The sequence below is a fragment of the Haliotis rubra genome, unplaced genomic scaffold, assembly GCF_003918875.1.
Source record: "Haliotis rubra isolate DU_JTF1 unplaced genomic scaffold, ASM391887v1 Scf230, whole genome shotgun sequence".
Lineage (NCBI taxonomy): Eukaryota > Metazoa > Mollusca > Gastropoda > Lepetellida > Haliotidae > Haliotis > Haliotis rubra.
Window position 1 is genome coordinate 198,226 of NW_025766337.1, and position 24,774 is coordinate 222,999.

Sequence of the window (24,774 nt, forward strand, 5' to 3'; positions counted from 1 at the left end):
CCCGGACAGGTTAGTCATACTCAATAACCCCCTCACCTGTGTGATGACAGATCCCATGCAGTGTGCGAAATAGTTTCCAAATTTTGCTAACCAGTCAGCCTAGCTATGCCTGAAAGGTACTAGCTCACAAAATAATTCACTATCCCGTAGACACAGGTTTCATCATGCTGGATTGCATGCTTCTTGCATGATTTAAAAGTGTATTATAACTCGGAGAGAGTGATATATTTACAAAATGACCCCATGAAAATTCACTAGACAGTCGGGCCAGTGGCTGTTGAGATTTACTGGCCTGCCTGGATTTTTACTAGCCGTGGGCTAGCTGGCATGTGACTATTCTGCACATTGATCCCATGTCTAATAGACACACATATCCTTCTGAAGACAACATAAAGGAACAAGTTTCAAAGACAGAAACACAATCTATCACATTTACTCAGTAATATACACTGTCATATATACACCAGTTTTCATCCATGAATCAGTGAAATGTATCAAGAACATGGGACGATCATGCTGACGACTTAACAGTACTTTTCAACTGCATTTAGGATGAAGTACGTGAAAGTTCTGAAATTATTCTGTGCACATGTGAAACACTGTGATCATTATTTCCATTCCCAAACTGACTTGTTAGTTCTGTACAAGGCACTACAACCAGTCCCAGGCTGACAGGGTTCATCAGTGCTCCAGACGCTGCTGCAGATGTCCTGCATCACAGGGTCCTGCATCAACAGCAGCATCATATTCTCAGATTTCGAAGGAAACACTAAATGACTCCCAGATTCTAGCTCGAGCAGGAACATTTGTTTTGTGGTTCACATTATCACAGTTCCAGTGTGATCAATGTGTAGCTGCTTCATGCTGTCAGCTTCTTCTTCTTCCTCTTCTCCTGCTTTTCTGACTTCTCAATCTTCTCCCTTTTCTCCTGCAGCACACGAGCCTGGAACAAAAGTACAGTGAGTGAGTGAGTGGAAGAGAGGGATGAGTTGGATGTTGTGTGTGCAACTGGATGGCAGCACGTTCAGTAGCCTCCTGTCCCTACATGGATCCCTCCTACAGCCTCCCGTCCATACACGGACCCCACCTACAGCCTCCTGACACAGACTTGTCCCATAGTCTCCCATCAATACATGGACACGTCCTACAGCCTCATGTCCCTACACGGACCCCACCTACAGCCTCCTGACACAGACTTGTCCCATAGTCTCCCATCAATACATGGACACGTCCTACAGCCTCATGTCCCTACACGGACCCCACCTACAGCCTCCTGACACAGACTTGTCCCATAGTCTCCCATCAATACATGGACACGCCCTACAGCCTCATGTCCCTACACGGACCCCACCTACAGCCTCCTGACACAGACTTGTCCCATAGTCTCCCATCAATACATGGACACGTCCTACAGCCTCATGTCCCTACACGGACCCCACCTACAGCCTCCTGACACAGACTTGTCCCATAGTCTCCCATCAATACATGGACACGTCCTAAAGCCTCATGTCCCTACACGGACCCCACCTACAGAGTCCTGACACAGACTTGTCCCATAGTCTCCCATCAATACATGGACACGTCCTACAGCCTCATGTCCCTACACGGACCCCACCTACAGCCTCCTGACACAGACTTGTCCCATAGTCTCCCATCAATACATGGACACGTCCTAAAGCCTCATGTCCCTACACGGACCCCACCTACAGCCTCCTGACACAGACTTGTCCCATAGTCTCCCATCAATACATGGACACGTCCTACAGCCTCATGCCCATACATGGACACGTCCTAAAGCCTCATGTCCGTACATGGATTCCTCCTACAGCCTCCCGTCCCCACACGGACCCCACCTACAGCCTCCTGACACAGACTTGTCCCATAGTCTCCCATCAATACATGGATCCCTCCTACAGCCTCCATGGATCCCTCCTACACACCTCCTGCTTCTGCTTCTTGCGTTTATACATGATCTTCTGGTACAGTCGCTTCTTCTTTTTGGGAATCATCATCTCTGCCAGACGACGCTCCTCGGCCTCCTGTCTCATCAGTTTCGCCTTAACATCCACCTCCTCCACACGGCCCCGCTGCACAGACATCGGCTTTGCTTTCTACAACACAGTCTCAAGAGTGAGTGATTCCGGGTTTTACCAGTTACAAGATAGCGCATCTTACAAACTTGGCTTCAGTAAAGTCCTCGGACTTCAACTGTTCTACATAAGTTCTCTCTTACAGTTTTTGATGATCACAACACAGTGTGTGAGCATCAGGTTTCACGTAGGCAGTCTGTACTACACTGAAATTATATCAGTTAATTGTGTTTTGTGTCTACATATAGTGAATTAGTGACGTGTCATAATACAGTCTGCACCCACCTTCACCTCTGGTTCAGGCTTCTTCTTCTTGGCCTTGCTGGGACTCTCTGCAACAAGGTGTGAGTAAGTGTGTTTAGTATTACGCCACTTTTAGAAATATTCCAGCAATATCATGGCGGGGGACACACACTGTATCCATGTGGGGAATCGAACCTGGGTCTTCCGTGTGATGAGTTTAGTTTTATGCTGCTTTCAGCAATATTCCAGCAATATCCCGGCTGCGACCAACCATTGGAATACTATTGAAATAGTTTTTTTTCTCCTTGAATTGTCTCATTTTAAGTAATTTCGTTGTATGTATAATCGGGGTACAACGCCACACGACCAGGCTTGTAATATGATTGGGATGCAGAGTTAAAGCGTGTGTCAATTAACTTTGCATGTCTTTATCAAAGGCCACAGACGTGTGAACATAAGACCTGTCATGACATTTCCATAGGGTAACCATTTCAGGATGAGAGTTAAATTAAAACTTGCAGCTGACTACCAATGGTGACTGACTAATTTACAGTTCTAGTTATCAACATCACATGGAAGGCTGCTTGTACAAACGTCACAGATGTTCATACAGTGATCTACCAGTCTGACATCTGGGCCCAGGTACACTGGCTGGATGGCTGGTTGGTTGTATAACGCCACACTCAGCAATATTTTTAAGCTATTTGGTGGCAGTCTGTAAATAATTGAGTCTGGACCAGACAATCCAGTGATCAACTGAATGAGCATCGATCTACGCAAATGGGGTACGATGACATGTGTTAACCAAGTCAGTGAGTCCGACCACCCGATCCTGTTAGACACCTCTTATGACAAGCATGGGTTGCTGAAGACCAATTCTAACCCGATCTTCACAGGTCTCCCAGGTATGCAGTTCTAGGTGTTTTAGTTGCTAAACAGACAAAATTCAAAAGTTTATTCTTCTTGTGAAATAGTTATTAATCTTGACCTTGTTCAAGTTCAATAACACCACAGCTGCACAATTTTGTATGTGCTCATGGAACTTGAACCTGAAGGTCAAGGTCAGTATCTATTATTGTACCCTACTGGAGCATATTTTGTCTTCAGTGACCTCACCTTCTTCATCTGAATCTTCCTCTTCATCATCGTCTTCCTCCTCTCCATCATCTTCCTCCTCTCCATCATCTTCCTCCCCAGACTCATCATCTTCTTCTTCATCACTGCGTTCATTGTCCTCACCTTCTTCATCGCTTTCTTCTTCTCCATCCCCCTTGTCTTCATCCTCTTCATCGTCTTCATCCTCATCTTCTGACTCATCCCCAACACCTGGGCACATAGAGTAGGAGTGTCTTAACAGATATACAACACACAGACTGACTGACTGACTGACTGACTGACTGACTGACTGACTGACTGACTGACTGACTGACTGACTGACTGACTGACTGACTGACTGACTGATATATTCAGCAATATTCCAGCTATATGGCGGTGGTCAGTAATTAATCAAGTCTGGAGCCGACATTCCAGTGATGAACATCATGAGTCATACGATGACGTGTCAACCAAGTCAGCGAGCCTGATGACCCGATCCCATTAGTTGCCTCTTACGACAGGCATGGTTACTGAAGACCAATTCTAACCCGGATCTTCACAGGTCCCTTCATTCTGCGGCTAAGAAGGGGAACATATACTCTTCACACAAACTGTGTGGACAGCCATGCCTCCTACCTGAATCAACTCCTTTCTGCTTGTCAAGGATCTTCTGTTTTTCTGGTGGAATGTAGTCCCCTTCGTCTTCATCCACAAATGGTGAGAGATGAGGTGGTAACACTACGCCGATAAAGTAGTCCTCCACTGGGAGGAGCATGCAGGCATTCACACTGTCGAAAACCCACTGGGGTTGGATGTAGTACCTGGGGAAATATACCGTATATATTGTTTGTCGTGTACCCAAATATACCCACTGGGGTTGGATGTAGTACCTGGGGAAATACACCGTATATATCGTTTGCCGTGTACCCAAATATACCCACTGGGGCTGGATGTAGTACCTGGGGAAATATACCGTATATATCGTTTGACGTGTACCCAAATATACCCACTGTGGTTGGATGTAGTACCTGGGGAAATATACCGTATATATCGTTTGTCAGGTACCCAAATATACCCACTGGGGTTGGATGTAGTACCTGGGGAAATATACCGTATATATCGTTTGTCGTGTACCCAAATATACCCACTGGGGTTGGATGTAGTACCTGGGGAACAAGTGTAGAAGTGAGCACAGCTCACATACCCCCCCGCTTCCCACTTTGGGACATGGAAATGACTGATATTGATATATATAATGTGACAAGGATCAGCAGCTCACAAGACTTTCTCCTTGACTCTACTAAACTTTATATACATGTTAGATAATAGTTTTGCCATGTACTGATTACAGTAATAATTTATTTTTGTGTTTTCCGTGGAAACCTGACATACAATTGAACTTGTTGCACTATATGAAGTGGACTTAGATGAAGATTGTTATTTTTTAGCACATGGCATATCTGTGGGTCATGATTAACTTGTGTGTTTAGTTTGGTGAACCTAGCATGTATAGTTTCGATGATATGCTGTGGCCAGGTAACCATCAAACACATTTTGCACCAAGACATGTTTCCATGGAAACAACAACAAAACAAATTCGGAAAAAACTTTAATATAGCAAAAGGCACATCAATGGGTAATGATTAACATGTGTGTGAAGTTGGGTGAACCTAGCATGTAAACTTTAAGAGATATGCTCCGGACAAAACCATCAAATACATTTGGCACTAAGTCGTGTTTCCATGGAAACAGCAAAAAAATAAATAAATCTGAAAAAGAATTAAAAAAGCAAAAGGCATATCAATGGGTAATGATTAACGTGTGTGTGAAGTTTGGTGAACCTAGCATGTAAACTTTAAGAGATATGCTCTGGACAAAGTTTCGGGATGGACGGATGGACGGACGGACAGAATGAACGCTATATACCCCCGTTACTTCGTAGCGGGGTTATAAATATACTGTATATATCGTATATCGTGTACCCAAATATACCCACTGGGGTTGGATATAGTACCTGGGGAAATATACTGTATATATCATATGTCGTGTACCCAAATATATCCACTGGGGTTGGATGTAGTACCTGGGGAAATATACTGTATATATCACATGTCGTGTACCCAAATATATCCACTGGGGTTGGATGTAGTACCTGGGGAAATATACTGTATATATCACATGTCGTGTACCCAAATATATCCACTGGGGTTGGATGTAGTACCTGGGGAAATATACTGTATATATCACATGTCGTGTACCCAAATATATCCACTGGGGTTGGATGTAGTACCTGGGGAAATGTACTGTATACTGTAAACGTATTATATTTCGCGCAGGTTTTATTTTCGCGCTTTTCGCGCAAAACATTTTAGCGCGAAAATTTATACACCGCGAATAAACCTGTCATTCATTCAGTCTAGCCACGCTCGCCCCTGAGTTGTTACCATAACACATCAAGTTTGAAGACAGAAATCTACGGGAATATTAAAATGACTGATAGTAGCATAAAGAATCATACTTAACTGTCGCTGTAATGTATTTCCCAAAACATAATTAAATAATGAGCCAAATCCCATCGCCGAATTAGCGAAAACAGCAATGTGTGTTGTGGCCGCCATGGAAATTGGTCACATGACAGATGGTTTGATACAAAACAGATTACCATGAAACGACTCGGAAAGAAATAATACAGCAGTATTTTATTTATTCATTAAGATTTTATTTACCAGTACATCATGAAGCGAATAGTCACTTAACACTCAATCATCTCATTCACAACAACCCGGCTTGTTTGAAATCACAAAGAGCTTCATATAAAGTAGAAGTTAATTCGTCAGATCGTCAGAATTCGGAACATAAGACTGATGTGTTTTTCAGTCTTCCATGAGTAAACGGATTACTGTGTACTAGTATATCGCACAGATAGGGATTTCCTGTGAGTACGCAATAAACGCCGCCTGACAGGTTAAGCCACTCTGTTTGTTTTCACTGCTATTAGTGGCGGCCAAAGAGACAGCTGGCAGTTCCGGCAATTACTGATTGCGCGAATAATTGACCGCGCGATGTAGTCTAAACTGTCAATTCCGCGAAAATTGCACCACGCGAAAATAAGTACGTTTACAGTATATCATATGTCGTGTACCCAAATATATCCACTGGGGTTAGATGTAGTACCTGGGGAAATATACTGTATATATCACATGTCGTGTACCCAAATATATCCACTGGGGTTAGATGTAGTACCTGGGGAAATATACTGTATATATCATATGTCATTCACCCAAATATATCCACTGGGGTTGGTTGTAGTACCTGGGGAAATATACTGTATATATCATATGTCGTGTACCCAAATATATCCACTGGGGTTGGATGTAGTACCTGGGGAAGGATATGCTATCACTGCTGTGTCAAATTTACCCGATATCTACCCCATCAGACTAGATGTAGGACCTACTTGGGAGGATACAAATGTTGTGATGTAAGTTGTGTTTCTGTTAATAAATTTCATCAAGAGCCACATCTTCAGATATACTGGCCTCGTAGAACTAGGATGCTTGAGCCCTGTAACTTGGGTCCTGTAACTGACTGACTGACTGATTTGGTTTCACGCCGCTTTGAGCAATATTCCAGCAATATCACGGCGGGGGACACCAGAAATAGGCTTCACACATTGCACCCATGTGGGGAATCAAACCCGGGTCTTCAGTGTGACGAGCGAACACTTTAATCACTACATTACCCCACCTCCCCTATTTAAATAAAGCCTTCAGTAGAAAGTCAGCTGTTTACTCACCGAGACAAGTACTGGTTGTCCATCTTGGGTCTGTCAACCACCTGGTGCGTGATAGTCTCATCAGTCTCTGGATAAGTAGCCCCAACAGCGATGGAACTGAACCACGACACTTCTCCTCCAAAACACCTGCAATCAACATATCAAAATGCTAACCACTGAGTGAGTGAGTGAGTCTGATAAACATCTTTTGTAGAGGAATATGATATGTGACATACATAGACTCGTGACCTATATATACATGTATCTAAAGCAGTTAGCGGAGACCTCATGGATGATACTGACAATGAAAGCATTGTTTTATGTGAGCATCAGTTTGACTGTGTGGTCTTTATCAATATCTCAGTAGTGTAGTTGTTTGGTTTATTGAGTAATACCTTCTGCTATCTTTAAATGTTACATGTTTGAGTGAGTGAGTGAGTGAGTGAGTGAGTGAGTGAGTGAGTGAGTGAGTGAGTGAGTGAGTGAGTGAGTGAGTGAGTGAGTGAGTGAGTGAGTGAGTGAGTGAGTGAGTGAGTGAGTGAGTGAGTGAGTGAGTGAGTGAGTGAGTGAGTGAGTGAGTGAGTGAGTGAGTGAGTGAGTGAGTGAGTGAGTGAGTGAGTGAGTGAGTGAGTGAGTGAGTGAGTGAGTGAGTGAGTGAGTGAGTGAGTGAGTGAGTGAGTGAGTGAGTGAGTGAGGTTTAACATCTCTTTTAGGAACACTCCAGCAACATCATTGCAAGAGATGCCAGAAATGGGCTTCACATATTGTACCCATGTGTGAAATCAAATCCGGGTCTTCTTTAACACCAGCATTGCCCCTACCACCTACCCTGCTATGACCTGGAGGTAAATGGTTAGAAATTATTGGTATTTTGAATGGGTAACAAGGCATGCCAACAGTCGGTCATCATGTAGTGCTGGTTATAGTTGTGTATTTGTGGACTGACCTGATGATGAAGGTGAGCGTCTCCCTGGGCACCTCTCTGTTGAGGAAGAACTTGCAGCCTTTAAACAGACTCTGGAGCTTCTTGATGTTGTCTGCTTCCACCTGGGCCTTCTCCACCACGTCTGGGTCATCAGACTGGAACAGTGAGTGAGTGAGTGAGTGTGGTTTTATGCCACTCTAAGCAATATTCTAGCAATATAACGTCAAGGGACACCGACAATGAACTTCACACATTGTACCCATGTTAGGAATTGAACCTGTCTTTAATGTGACAAACAAACTCTTTAACAACAGGTACCCGACCGACCTCCCAGAGAGTGTCAGCCAACCAAATGTGATTCTATGAGAATAACATAGTACAACAGGGATTAACATAGTACAACAATGATTAACACTGGTGACATTGTGGTAAAGTGGGACAAAATGGAATACCATCTTAATCTTTTGGAGCCTCACAGTTGAACGTTTTTTTTATTGTCTTTTCAGAAAAACAAATGCGTCAGCCAAAGCATTCATAATTTCATCATTTCTTGAACCTGAACCCATGAACCTGATTCAGCAGGGAGATCAACCTGGGTTGTGACACTGACATGTATGGTACTGACAACCTATGGAACGAGAGGTGATGCGGAGCTATCAGTCCAACAGTACCGGCACCACTGGGGTGCAGCACTGTCCACCTTTATTACAGACAACATTGTAGACTCCCCAGAACACTCACCACTGCTGTAGGGAAGTCATCGATCAGGTGATCATCCAGGTCTGGACTTCCCACTGTCTGCAGCGACTGAGTGAATGCTGCCAGACGCTGGAAGAGCAACAGATGAAACATCACACACACTGAAGACAAAAAGACACACTGAAGTCAAACATCAGACACCGAAGACAAACATCAGACAAACTAAAGACAAAAAGACACACTGAAGTCAAACATCAGACACTGAAATAAAACATCAGACACTGAAGACAAACATCAGACACACTGAAGACAAACATCAGACACACTGAAGACAAACATCAGACACTGAAGACAAACATCAGACACTGAAGACAAACATCAGACACACTGAAGACAAACATCAGACACACTGAAGACAAACATCAGACACTGAAGACAAACATCAGACACACTGAAGACAAACAGACACTGAAGACAAACATCAGACACTGAAGACAAACATGACACACTGAAGTCAAACATCAGACACTGAAGACAAACATCAGACACTGAAGACAAACATCAGACACACTGAAGACAAACATCAGACACTGAAGACAAACATCAGACACACTGAAGACAAACATCAGACACTGAAGACAAACATCAGACACACTGAAGACAAACATCAGACACACTGAAGACAAACATCAGACACACTGAAGACAAACATCAGACACACTGAAGACAAACAGACACTGAAGACAAACATCAGACACACTGAAGACAAACATCAGACACACTGAAGACAAACATGACACACTGAAGTCAAACATCAGACACTGAAGACAAACATCAGACACACTGAAGACAAACATCAGACACTGAAGACAAACATCAGACACACTGAAGACAAACATCAGACACTGAAGACAAACATCAGACACACTGAAGACAAACATCAGACACACTGAAGACAAACATCAGACACTGAAGACAAACATCAGACACTGAAGACAAACATCAGACACTAAAGTCAAACATCAGACACTGAAGACAAACATCAGACACTGAAGACAAACATCAGACACACTGAAGACAAACATCAGACACTAAAGTCAAACATCAGACACTGAAGACAAACATCAGACACACTGAAGACAAACATCAGACACTGAAGACAAACTGAAAACTCAACTGCTTTATTGATATAAAATACTGTTATGTGACAGCATTCTTCAATGTGTAGCCTTTCTTACAAGGGACACAACTCTGTACCTGTGATCGTAAGGGTCGAGCGTTGGCTCTATATTTAGACGTGTACTAGTTTCAGACAGACCTCTGACATGTACTGCAAGGTATAACAACCTATTGGGCCTTTCCTGCTGACACAGGAGTTGGAGCATCTTCTGCAGCCTTTTCCTTAGATAGCTCTTGCATCTCATCTCACTTTACAGTTACAACAACACTTGTATATTCAGGCTAGATTATTTGACAAATATTGACCAGACAATCCAGTGATTGACACTATCAGCATCTATTTATGACTGACATACTACATACATCGACAAAGCCATCGAATCTGATCATCTCACGTCATTATAAGCATACTTGCTCAAGACCAAAATGTAACCCCTATATTTCATTTTGGTGTTTCCGCCTTTGTCGGCAACATCCCAGCATTCCTCACCTCCTCCCGCTGCTCGGACTCGAGGCACTTCTCCTTCGTGTCTTCTTCATTCTTCTCTCCTTCATTCTTCTCTCCTTCCAGAGCCAGCTGGAACACACACAGTGAGTCAGAGAACTGGATTGGTTGTATCTGGGCCATGTGACCTATCATCACTTACCACTCACACAATATAGTGTGTTTCAACAGGAACGAATGCCTTCCATCAGTGATTATTTTCTTAATGTATATTCAAAAGAGATAACAGCTCATTCACTCTATTGTTCATTTTATTCAGTGAGTGAGAGAGTTCAGTTTATCACCGCTTTTAGCAATATTCAGGGGCACCAGAAATGGGTTCACTTTATTGGCAAGATGTCGCATAAAATTAAGACGCAATGTGCATGTTCACAAAGAAAACAATGGAACAATTGTTCCAATGCTCAGTGAGAACTACTGGATTACAGAATATCTAGACGAGTGTTACAAGGCCGCAAACCAACCTCTGGAGGATAGTGAATGTTGTGGGAGCTGTATAACTTGTAGTTGATGAATCCTAATAACGTTGTGTAGAACTCCACAAATATCTGCATGATTTTGAAGTCAACGTCGGGGGCTTGACCCTAAAAAAATAAAATAAAATGGAAGTGAATAAGATAAGAGTTAAAACAAGAGGACGTGGTCATCAATATCTCCTACTACAGTGTTCTGTTCCTATTTGGTTCCTGTTCAGTAACTCCACAACGACATTCATGTCCTGAAAACACATACCACATTTAGTTTCCTATCTACAACGGTTTCTGAGAAAATACGTCCCCATTTGGGATACTGTGCACTAAGTCAAGCAACGAATGACAAGGGCCACAACTCTGTAACAAATTGCAACGCCATTTCCGTTTTTGAACTCCATCAAGACATTCATGTCCTGAAAACACATACCAAATTTGGCTTCCCTATCCATGAAAGTTTCTGAAAAAATCTGTCCCCATCATTTCGGATGGAAGGACAGATGGACAGAAGGAAGGACCGACGGAGCTCAAACCTATATCCCACTTCACTTCATGGCAGGGGGTAATAAAGAGTTCCTACAGACAGACTAAAGCCTCATATGCTATCACACTTGTATGAGAAATGGTCGACATCAGGTCGACATACACAAGCAGTCATGTCACAACATCTGACCACCCAATCCCCACTTTAGGTTCATGATTTATGTTGATGTCAGCACTATTCCAGCTATGACAGCACTGACCACCCAATCCCCACTTAGGCTCATGATTTCTGCTGAAGTCAGCAATATTCCAACCATGACAACAACCTGTATATATAATCAAGACGAGGACAATTAGGTTAAAACAATCGACCAATCACAGAACCACTTTATGCCAATAGTCTCCTGCTATGACAGACAGTAGCATGCTACAGTTATATACTGAACACAATGTACATATAGTGACGGTAGAACTGTAGACAGTCAAACGAGTGTACCTGAAAGCCGACCCTGTGTGGAGTGACCCACGTGATTGTCTGGCCATGGAATTCAGCCTGGTAGTAGATTCCCTTGATGGAGATGAACACCTAAGGAATAACACAATGTCAATAACACAACCAGTTCTAACACAACCAGTCAAAACACCACTCTGTAATGCGGTGAAATGCCATCTTTAAAGTATGCTACAGGGCGTACCAATTACATAAAATATTCACAAATATATACACAAGTTGACAACATCTTACATTATTAGCAATACTACAGTGGTGAGACATATTGGAGAATGTTTGAAGGAATATTCATTACAGTGAAATCCAAAAATAGTCTCACACAGTACACACCAGATACTCCCAATTCTTGTGTCAAATCTCACTGATGAAAAGAATTTGTTTCAACAAGCTGACACTATTCCTTTGCAATACTGCAATATTTTTCCAATATTCATGTCCTACGATTTTTGCCAACAAGAAAATCCAAAACAAACAAACCTTTCTGAGTGACTTTGATGCAATCACGAAGTGCATGAACTCCACTGAAACAGACAAACACGTCTCAGTCATGTAAGTTTGGTTTAACGCCACTTTTAGCAGTATTCCAGCAATCACCTGCTCACGGCAATATCACCTGCTCACGGCAATATCACCTGCTCACAGCAACATCACCTGCTCACGGCAATATCACCTGCTCACAGCAATATCACCTGCTCATGGCAATATCACCTGCTCACGGCAATATGCTCACAGCAATATCACCCGCTCACGACAATATCACCTGCTCACAGCAATATCACCTGCTCACGGCAATATCACCTGCTCACGACAATATCACCTGCTCACAGCAATATCACCTGCTCACGGCAATATGCTCACAGCAATATCACCTGCTCACGGCAATATCACCCGCTCACGGCAATATCACCCGCTCACGGCAATATCACCCGCTCACGGCAATATCACCCGCTCACGGCAATATCACCCGCTCACGACAATATCACCTGCTCACAGCAATATCACCTGCTCACGGCAATATCACCTGCTCATGGCATATTTTTTTAGAAGGAAAGTACAAACTAATAACACATGTATCAGTGTAATTGTTTATTCAATCAAGCTTGCGACCATCATATTGACTTTCTCTATCAGAATGACCGATATCTGTCAGTGCAGGAAAAAAACAATGGTACGTGAAAGCTTATTTTATTTAGTCCACTTGAAAAAAAATAGTGTCGGTACCAGAATTCAAGGGTCGGTCGGGTAATGGGAGCCACAACATTTCTTTATAGGCCTTACCACTAGGCTACCCCACTGTCCCTTTCCATTAAATACCTGTCCATGATTGCTGATATGTGACGGCCATTAACTAGTTTAGTACAACTTATTATATAGTTATATCAAGACAGTGTATAGTCACCTGTAAAGCCATCATTGTCTATAAATATTATAACTAGAAGCAAAGAACAATTTGCAACTTCAAACATGAAAAATTTATATCAACAAGAAAAATTATCACATAATAATGTGAAAACCGTCAATCTGAATTAAATTGCTCGACAAATCAATATTTCTTTAAAGATTATTATAAATCTCTATGTTAACACTAGGGAGTTACTGCTATTGTATGGCTCTGTGTTTAAGTACACAAGTTACCACAGTTAAAACAACAATATTGGTGTGTGCAATGGCGACCTGGTCTCTATCAGAGTCTATGAACTACCCAGTTGTTATGGTTACCTGTAAGTCTACGACAGAGCCGTATAAACTCAATGTGTGTCTTGGATGACTTGGGGAAAGTGGCGAAGAGGGCACACATGGACAGACAGTCGTCCACATCGCGCAGTGCATCCACAAACGTCGGGTATCTGAAACATGCACCGTATCAGCAACAGGAAACAATGGTAATGTTTTTTCAAACCAAAACTGGCAGTATCATGCTTCTCATCATTTGGTGTGCCTTTTCAACAGTAATTCATAAACGTTTGGTGGACTGGTGTCTAAACTGTGCTCAACAACCCCACAAGGTCCTCAAACCTTACCCACACCCCTCAACACTAACACAACCTACAGCGACACAAGGACCTCGAACCTAACCCACACCCCTCAACACTAACACAACCTACAGCGACACAAGGACCTCGATCCTAACCCACACCCCTCAACACTAACACAACCTACAGCGACACAAGGACCTCGATCCTAACCCACACCCCTCAACACTAACACAACCTACAGCGACACAAGGTCCTCGAATCTTACCCACACCCCTCAACACTAACACAACCTACAGCGACACAAGGACCTCGATCCTAACCCACACCCCTCAACACTAACACAACCTACAGCGACACAAGGTCCTCGAACTTTACCAACACCCCTCAACACTAACACAACCTACAGCGACACAAGGACCTCGAACCTTACCCACACCCCTCAACACTAACACAACCTACAGCGACACAAGGACCTCGAACCTTACCCACACCCCTCAACACTAACACAACCTACAGCGACACAATGACCTCGAACCTAACCCACACCCCTCAACACTAACACAACCTACAGCGACACAAGGACCTCGATCCTAACCCACACCCCTCAACACTAACACAACCTACAGCGACACAAGGACCTCGATCCTAACCCACACCCCTCAACACTAACACAACCTACAGCGACACAAGGTCCTCGAACCTTACCCACACCCCTCAACACTAACACAACCTACAGCGACACAAGGACCTCGATCCTAACCCACATCCCTCAACACTAACACAACCTACAGCGACACAAGGACCTCGAACCTTACCCACACCCCTCAACACTAACACAACCTACAGTGACATAAGGACCTCGAACCTTACCCACACCCCTCAACACTAACACAACCTACAGCGACACAAGGACCTCAAACCTAACCCCACCCCTCAGCACTAACACAACCTACAGCGACACAAGGTCCTCGAGACCTTACCCACACCCCTCAACACTAACACAACCTACAGCGACACAAGGACCTCGAACCTTACCCACACCCCTCAACACTAACACAACCTACAGCGACACAAGGACCTCGAACCTTACCCACACCCCTCAACACTAACACAACCTACAGCGACACAAGGACCTCGAACCTTACCCACACCTCTCAACACTAACACAACCTACAGCGACACAAGGTCCTCGAACCTTACCCACACCCCTCAACACTAACACAACCTACAGCGACACAAGGACCTCGAACCTTACCCACACCCCTCAACACTAACACAACCTACAGCGACACAAGGACCTCGAACCTTACCCACACCCCTCAACACTAACACAACCTACAGCGACACAAGGACCTCGAACTTTACCCACACCCCTCAACACTAACACAACCTACAGCGACACAAGGACCTCGAACCTTACCCACACCCCTCAACACCAACACACTCTACAGCGACACAAGGACCTCGAACCTTACCCACACCCCTCAACACTTACACAACCTACAGTGACACAAGGTCCTCGAAAATTACCCACACCCCTCAACACTGACACAACCTACAGTGACACAAGGTCCTCGAACCTTACCCACATCCCTCAACACTAACACAACCTACAGCGACACAAGGTCCTCGAACCTTACCCACACCCCTCAACACTAACACAACCTACAGTGACACAAGGTCCTCGAACCTTACCCACACCCCTCAACACTAACACAACCTACAGCGACACAAGGACCTCGAACCTTACCCACACCCCTCAACACTAACACAACCTACAGTGACACAAGGACCTCGAACCTAACCCACACCCCTCAACACTAACACAGCCTACAGTGACACAAGGACCTCGAACCTTACCCACATCCCTCAACACTAACACAACCTACAGTGACACAAGGTCCTCGAGACCTTACCCACACCCCTCAACACTAACACAGCCTACAGTGACACAAGGTCCTCGAACCTTACCCACACCCCTCAACACTAACACAACCTACAGCGACACAAGGACCTCGAACCTTACCCACACCCCTCAACACTAACACAACCTACAGTGACACAAGGACCTCGAACCTAACCCACACCCCTCAACACTAACACAACCTACAGTGACACAAGGACCTCGAACCTTACCCACATCCCTCAACACTAACACAACCTACAGTGACACAAGGTCCTCGAACCTTACCCACACCCCTCAACACTAACACAACCTACAGTGACACAAGGTCCTCGAACCTTACCCACACCCCTCAACACTAACACAACCTACAGCGACACAAGGTCCTCGAACCTTACCCACACCCCTCAACACTAACACAACCTACAGCGACACAAGGACCTCGAACCTTACCCACACCCCTCAACACTAACACAACCTACAGCGACACAAGGACCTCGAATCTTACCCACACCCCTCAACACAAACACAACCTACAGTGACACAAGACACATCATGCGTCAGACGGAAAGACCTGGAAAATGATGAAGCTGGATCTCAGTGGATGAAAATGATGCTCACCAAATGCTCGAGGGAACCAGAAACAACAGATTTTTCCTGGCCTAACAAGTTGTGTTTTCATGTATAGTAGAGCATAACGCAACTGACCAAACTACCATTACAGTGACATCGATGATGTTTTCACCTGAACTGTATTGGATAATACATACCTTTCTTTAACGACATGATCCAGTTTGTATTTTGGTCTGTTGGCTCGGATACGACGAACAGCATTTGAATTTTTCTTTTCAATAGCTTTTTTCAATCTCTTCACAAAATGCTGTAAACGATATAAAGAGCATGAAGAGTATTTGTTGATTCTGTGACTTTGTAAGGATAAGATATATGAACAACTTCTTAAAGGTCACATGCAACGTAAAACACAACTTTGCAGATTCTGATACCTTTCGGTATGGACATAGCGAAACAAATCGTCAAAAATGCAAATTCAACTTATAAAGTTGAAAAATAACGCGATGAAAAAAAACGAGCGAAATCGGAGTTCAAACGTTTCACTAATTTTCCCCAGACATTTCTGGAGAAAACGGGTTTCAACAGCTGGGCTGCGCTCATAGCACGTGCGCAAGTAAATAAGTTCGCGTAGCTTGGAAGCGGGTTGTCGGGTGAATACTCGGTGAAGGCTTTGGTGTGAGCTAGTTTTCTAACTGACTGACTGAGTTTAGTTTGACGCCGCTTTTAGCAATATTCCAGCAATATCACGGCGGGGGACACCAGAAATGGGCTTAACACATTGTGCCCATGTGGGGAATCGAACCCGGGTCTTCGGCGTGACGAGCCAACGCTTTAACCACTAGGCTACCCCACCGCCCCAGCTAGTTTTCTAATGTTTTTGTTGATATCTCACAGGCGCGAGTTTTTTATATGTTATGACAGTAAATTTCTCAGTTCGATACTTAATTATGTTTGATTTTTTGGCTGCATGTGACCTTTAATTAACAGTGACGAGCAACGTTTTGATGGACACCATTATCAAGCAAAGTGGAACGTCGTCTTTCTTCTCAAAACATGCTGGACAAAAGGTGAGGTGAAATTGGGTTTAACGTCGTGCTTGAGAATATTTCGCTCATATGACGACGTGCATGCGTGTGTATATGCGGCTGCTTGTACTAGCCCAGACTTAAACTGGTTTTATAGTACTTGCCCACTGAGATACCACGCCGCAGTGAAGCATGAATACCCCACTCAGACACATTATACTGACTCCGGACCGAGCAGTCCTTGTTGTACCCATTAATGCCAAGCGCCAAGCATGGACCAACAAGTACCATATTTTAGCGTCTTTTGGTATGATGCAGTCGGGGTTTGAACCCGCGACCTTCCGCTCTCCGGGCGGATGCTCTAACCACTACACCACTGGGGCGGTCTGCTGGACAAAAGCCTTGTATTAATCTGTTGATAGTATTAACACAAACTGTGGACAATCATAAGCCCCTTCAGTGAGTGAGTGAAGGTCAACAGTTTTTCAGAAATTTCACATCATGTCAGCTAATGCTGGAGGAGTTAGTGAGTGTGTGCTGTTTTACGCCGCTCTCATTTCAGCAATAATGCAGCAGGGGACACCATTAACAGGCTTCACACTTTGTACCCATGTGGTGATAGAAGCCAGACTCTCGGTGTGACAAGCCACAGCGTCAACCACCGTGCTTGTCACTAGGATTATCTGGATCTGCTGCTATTCAACACCAAGTCCCCAAAATCATGTTTGGGTTTTGTTGTGTGTAACCTGTATTTTGCTGTTAACAGAACCAACATAATGTCAGAGGTTTTAATGTTTAGTTTTATGTAATGGCATTGAATACAAAACAAAGTATCTTTACAATACCAAATACCTGTATTTTACAATACGTAATACCTGTATTTTACAATACCAAATACCTGTATTTTATAATACCAAATACCTGTACTTTACAATACCAAATACCTGTATTTTACGATACCAAATACCTGTATTTTACAATACTGAATACCTGTATTTTACAATACTAAATTACCTGTATTTTACAATACTAAATACCTGTATTTTACAATACTAAATACCTGTATTTTACAATACTAAATTACCTGTATTTTACAATACGAAATACCTGTATTTTACGATACCAAATACCTGTATTTTACAATACCAAATACCTGTATTTTACAATACCAAATACGATACCAAATAACTGTATTTTACGACACCACATACCTGTATTTTACAATACTAAATACCTGTATCTGTATTTTATAATACCAAATACCTGTATTTTACAATACCAAATACCTGTATTTTACGATACCAAATACCTGTATTTTACAATACTGAATACCTGTATTTTACAATACTAAATTACCTGTATTTTACAATACTAAATACCTGTATTTTACAATACTAAATACCTGTATTTTACAATACTAAATTACCTGTATTTTACAATACGAAATACCTGTATTTTACGATACCAAATACCTGTATTTTACAATACCAAATACCTGTATTTTACAATACCAAATACGATACCAAATACCTGTATTTTACGACACCACATACCTGTATTTTACAATACTAAATACCTGTATTTTACAATACTAAATTACCTGTATTTTACAATACCAAATACCTGTATATTACATACCAAATACCTGTATTTTACAATACTAAATTACCTGTATTTTACGATACCAAATACCTGTATTTTACAATACCAAATACCTGTATTTTACGATACCAAATACCTGTATTTTACAATACCAAATACCTGTATTTTACAGTACCAAATTACCTGTATTTTACAATACCAAATACCTGTATCTTACGACACCAAATACCTGTATTTTACAATACCAAATTAACTCTACTTTTTAATGCTGGTCTTATGACCCGCAGCTTCCTGGAGATGTGAACAAGGTAATCCCATGGACGTCTTGGACTCAGAATGCTGCATGGTCCTTGTACAGATTACTACAGGACTTCAGGTGAAACTGAATGTGGTCTAACCTTGATTTGAAGTTTATTGCACTAGTACAGTGATGTAATGAACCTGTGGCTTGTGCTAGTCCAGACAAATTCTGAATGTAAATGCTAGCATCGAGATGCCAAATGGCTGTTTAACATGGAAAATGCACAGAGAGAAAGTAAATTTACTTTGAGCCGAAGATGACTTTATCATGTTTATTCCCATAAAACAAGTCCCAAAACAACTGAGTGAGTGAGTGAGTTTAGTTTTACGCCACACTCAGCAATATTCCAGCCATATGGCGGTGGTCTGTTAATAATCGAGTCTGGACCAGACAATCCAGTGATCAACAGCATGGACATCGACCTGCGCAATGGGAAACCGATGACATGTGTCAACCATGTCAGCAAGCCTGACCACCCAATCCCATTAGTCGCCTCTTACGACAAGCATGGGTTACTGAAGATCAATACTCTAACCCAGACATTCACAGGTGCCCAAAACAACTGGTACCACACTAAACCTCTGATGGTGTGAAGCAGCTCTATCTACTAGACCGATGAGGAGTGATTATTAGATGAAGCTTCATAAATGAACCAGTGTTGAACCAGGTAACTGTATTCTATCCTCACCTTCGTCTCCCGGAACTTGTTGATGATTGGTTCATGTGACAGGAACTGGATGTCTTTGACAAAGTAGAATGTTTTGGGTGCAGTGCTTCCTTTGTTGGCCCTCTTCTTGTGCTTAGGTTCATGGGGGTAGATGCCCTTGAGGATACACAAGCGTCTGTGACAGAGATAAATATAAATTCTGATCAGCAGGGGTTACCACGGTTACTCAACTTATTGGGTATTGTAGAGCTGACACGGTTACTTACAACTAGAACTGAACCAGTTTTATCACTCACATATACGCTGTTGTATCACGTGGTTCTCTCAGTTACTGCACACACTGACTCGACTCACTAATTACATGGACATGTATACCAATACTGAACTAAGATTAAATTGTCTTTGTGACAATACACATCCAGCGTTCAAAATTAACGTCGGTCCTTAGGCCCAAAGCCAACTGAAAAACACTTGGACATTTATTTTCTGAAGGTCCTCATGGCTGACAGCTTTTTCATCCCCTATAACTAACAGTGGTGGAAATGACTTTAAAATTGCTAGTGTACTCCGGAACAGTGGCACATGTAAACTCACTTGCCCTGATAATTTTTCCACTATACCGGCCGTTTTCTTGTTGATTTTTTAAAATAAACAACATTAAATATTAACATTGGAAAGTCAACTGGACACCGATACAGCGTGATATACAAATTTGCTTGCCCGACAGAAAGAAACACTGGACTCGGACATAAGGCAATGGGTTATTTCCACCCCTGAACTAAGAGTATTATTTTTCAGAAACTATCATTCAGTAAATTCTAGTTTTTATCTCAATCAGCAGCTGTTGTCTGCAAGTGAAAAGACTATCACTTTCAAGGAAGCAATTTACATTACAGACTTTTCAGAAGACTTGGATCTTGACACGGATGTTGATTTTGTTGTAAATGAAGACAAGTCAGTCACTAGAGTTAAATCAAACCCTTTAACTTAGTCTGTTAGTCGTCACAGATTTTGATTGTTAGGAATTACTTATATTGTAGCTAAAATATAGGGCCCACATATTCTGATCAGGACCCACAAATAAGAAAATTTCTTCGGGTTTTTAATGAAACACCTGACACAAACACATTTCTTGTATGACCATGATGACTGGATTTACGCCACTTTTAGAATATCACGATGGGGGACACCATAAATGGGCTTCACACATTGTGACCATTCTTGCATGAACTTTAACATTGCCACAAATGGTTACAATTAGTGCCAAGCCTGACAAATACGAGTTGCTCAAAACTCACTGGGCAAAAGATGATGTATGGTGCTAATTTATTCTTTGAAAAAGGTGTAGTTTGTTTATATCATGATAAAAGGGAACAGTAAAACAGAGTGAAGACTCTAATTAACGAACATTCTACCATTTGCACTTACTTTGTACATAAATTTTAGGGGAGGGTCATTCTCATTGTACATTCTTCCCCATAGAAATGATCATCTACCCCCCCTAGCCATAAATTATGAAAGGTCCCTTATCATGCTTATAAACTGATATGTACTCTAATTGTAGCAAGTCATCTGTCTGATCACACCCTGCTACAAGCACAATGTGTGATCATGGTGATAGGATTCCTGCCACAGACTCTCATGATCAAAGAAGCTGATACAGTTATGGAACTGATGAGGTGATGATGTCATCTGTGGGATGGCATTACACCCTTTCACAAACATAGGTTTCGGCTTACTAGGTAAGGAAGACATCTATGTGTAATACCATCTCCAGTGACAGTATTCCACAAATTGGCACCTTTTCCTATCTCACTTCTCAGGCATGAAGAATATCTGCAGTGTAGGAAAGATAGGCTAGATTTTAGCAGGACTGGTAAAAAATTTGACCTGCCAGTCCTATGGACAGGCTAGATTTTCTACATCTTTCCTACACTGATATCTGGAGAGCTTAGAACGGTAAACTGCATTATAACCGAGATCTTTTTTCACCTGAAATCTGGGAGGCTGAGCTGTAACTTCTTGATGGCCTTGTTCCTAGACATGTAGGCAGTGGCCGTTCCGCTTTCATACTGAAATCAACGAGAATTCCACATGCAATATTGACACGATACTGTAGACAGTGTAGAGAGGAACAGCAGCAGTGGAAGGTAACGTGTATGTGTTTTGCCTTTATAACATTCTCCACAGCTGGGATGTTTTAGTGAATAAACAAAATCACATCAAAAACTCAAAATAATGATCATATATATGTATCTATGGGAAATAAAACGGAAAACGGGCCCCCGAAAACCGTACGACGATTATTGCGGAGGAGCTGTGGCAATGTAATGTTCGGAAGTTGTCACTGAATCTATTTCTATAGGCGGCTTTATGATAAAAGAATGATGTGCTGGTAAGTGTATCATCGCGTGATAAGTGTTAGAGATAATACATACCTTTCTCTTTCGGATAACCATTTTCTGTGTGCAATAATCTCACGAATTTGTCAAAACACAAGCACGTGGATTCTTCGAGTAAAGGGACGTTATTTACTTCCGGTAGAAGTCACGGCATTTCTAAACTGGGCTCCGTCTAATTTCATACCACTTGCGCACGATAGCAAGGCACACTGGGAACCGGTATTTGTGTAGACTGTACTGAAATAGCAAATACACGAGAGAGAGCCCAGAATATTTGAATTTCAAACCGACCATGTTCGTGAAAAACGCTTGCACGAAATTTGCGTGTTTGCACAAACTTCATAACAAGTTGTGAATGGAATACTCATAAGAATTTTTCTTTGGCCGTTTAACTATGACAGACCCAGAAAATACAGGTCTTTTGTGCGAAGGCTACTGCGGATATTTTGGATGGTAATTCCAAAGTATTCGGTCTTACATTAGGCGTTTTATCACTAATTACGAGAACTTCAAAAGGTAGTAAAAGCGTATATGAAACCAGTTACAGTCAGATATGGAAAAAACATGTTTGGAGTAGGCATTTTTATCAGTCACGAATTTTCAGAATATTTGTTTTTGCTGTTTTATGTAGATGATTCGGATTCCAACTGAAACAGTTTTGGTTATATATAGGACGTCGAAGGTGCGGGTGATGAGAATGCATGTTTGTTTGATTATGCATTGCGAATGAGTGATGGTAATATCAGGGTTTTACCTTGCCTTACAATGGTGGGGGTCAAGGGGGGCCCTTCATACATTTTACAGGTCCTTGGTGGTAATATGTGGGACGTGTATTGTTCAAAACGGTAGTGGTTGGTTGTTGTTTAACGCCGCACTCAGCAGTATTCCAGGTATATGGCGGCGATCTGTAAATAATCGAGTCCGGACCAGACAATCCAGTGATCAACAGCATTAGCATCGCAATTGTTGTGTGAGTGAGTTTAGTTTTACGCCGCTTTTAGTAATATTCCAGCAATATCACGGCGGGGGACACCAGAATGTGGGGAATCGAACCAGGGTCGTTGTAAACGCTAGGCTAACCCCCCCCCCCCCCCCCAACACGTGTTGAACCTCTTATGCTGTTGTTTTAGTACATGGGCCTTCTCTCCTCATCGGGTAGTGGCTTAGTGGCTAAGCGTTCGCTTGTAACGCAGACGACCCGGGTTCGATTCCGCACATGGATACAATATGTGGCGCACATTTCCCTGCCGCAATATTGTTGGAACATTGCTAAAAGCGGTGTAAAACTATACTCAGTCACTGTTTAAATTCTTCAAAGGCGTTTAGAAGTTGGTGTAGTAATACAGGACAAATCTTATGGATAACAACTTCTTGATGTATATTTCACAACGTTTCTGAGCTAGTTCTTGCCCCCCTTCTTCAGGTCTATAATGGTGATAGTGAACAGTACAGTATATATATAGATGTACATGAAGCCAGATATGTAAACTGAGTATATAAAAGGGAAAAAGGAGGTATAATTAAGTATTTACAAACAATGCAGTGAGTCACCATTTAGTCTGTAGACAAGCACAGGTTACTGTCGAGCATACTCACTCTGACTGAGACCGATACAAGCCTTGACTCATGTTTAGAGCCAGTGTATAAACATGGCGTGGTGAGCTTCAGGATTCGAGACTTGACAGTGTGTGTGGCGTACGTTGCTAGGACGTTCACGTTGTTCATGACAACGCGTTGGGTGGATTCCGGGTCCCTCAAACCGCCGACGGAGGCGACACTGTGAGTAGCGTGGTCAGAGTCGGTGACATGGTTGACATCGTGCCGATAGCTCATACTATCAAGTAATGTCAAGTTTGGTCCCGTAATATAAATGTCACAGGCATATTAGCATTCGTGGCCATACTGGACGCCAGATTCGAACCCCCTGAGCCCATCGGTGTGTTGTCATTTGTGGCCACACTGGACGGCAGATTCGAACCCCCTGAACCCATCGGTGTGTTGTCATTGGTGGCCACACTGGACGCCAGATTCGAACCCCCTGAACCCATCGGTGTGTTGTCATTTGTGGAGACAAATTGTTGACAACGGATAACGAAATGACCAATGAACGTCAAGAACTGATCGTCATTTAGTCATTTTGGGCAAATAAGTTGATGCGAAGTTCAAGCAATGTGAAGGAGTGTCAGTGAGTTTGGTTTTACGCCGCTTTTGGCAATATTCCAGCAATATCACGGTGGGGGACACCAGAAATGAGCTTTGCACATTGTACCCATGTGGGGAATCGAACTCGGGTCTTTGGCGTGACGAGCAAACGCTTTAACCACTGGGCTACCCCAACGCCCCAATGTGA

The 24,774-nt window shown here is 42.8% G+C and overlaps 1 protein-coding gene across 1 annotated transcript; it reads right to left on the reverse strand.

The window, feature by feature from the left end:
- Positions 1–417: 417 nt before the first annotated feature.
- Positions 418–22,608, reverse strand: LOC124278023 (pescadillo-like). The gene is made up of 17 exons (XM_046713758.1): positions 22,461–22,608; positions 22,015–22,094; positions 20,044–20,197; positions 16,625–16,734; positions 13,695–13,822; positions 12,453–12,496; positions 11,961–12,050; positions 10,976–11,095; positions 10,497–10,583; positions 8,870–8,956; positions 8,150–8,283; positions 7,225–7,350; positions 4,065–4,249; positions 3,450–3,659; positions 2,376–2,422; positions 1,941–2,111; positions 418–943 (listed from the first exon to the last, which is right to left on the reverse strand). The coding sequence occupies exons 1-17, from the start codon at positions 22,479–22,481 to the stop codon at positions 860–862; spliced, it is 1,878 nt and encodes a 625-aa protein (XP_046569714.1). The 5' UTR covers positions 22,482–22,608; the 3' UTR covers positions 418–859.
- Positions 22,609–24,774: the final 2,166 nt, after the last annotated feature.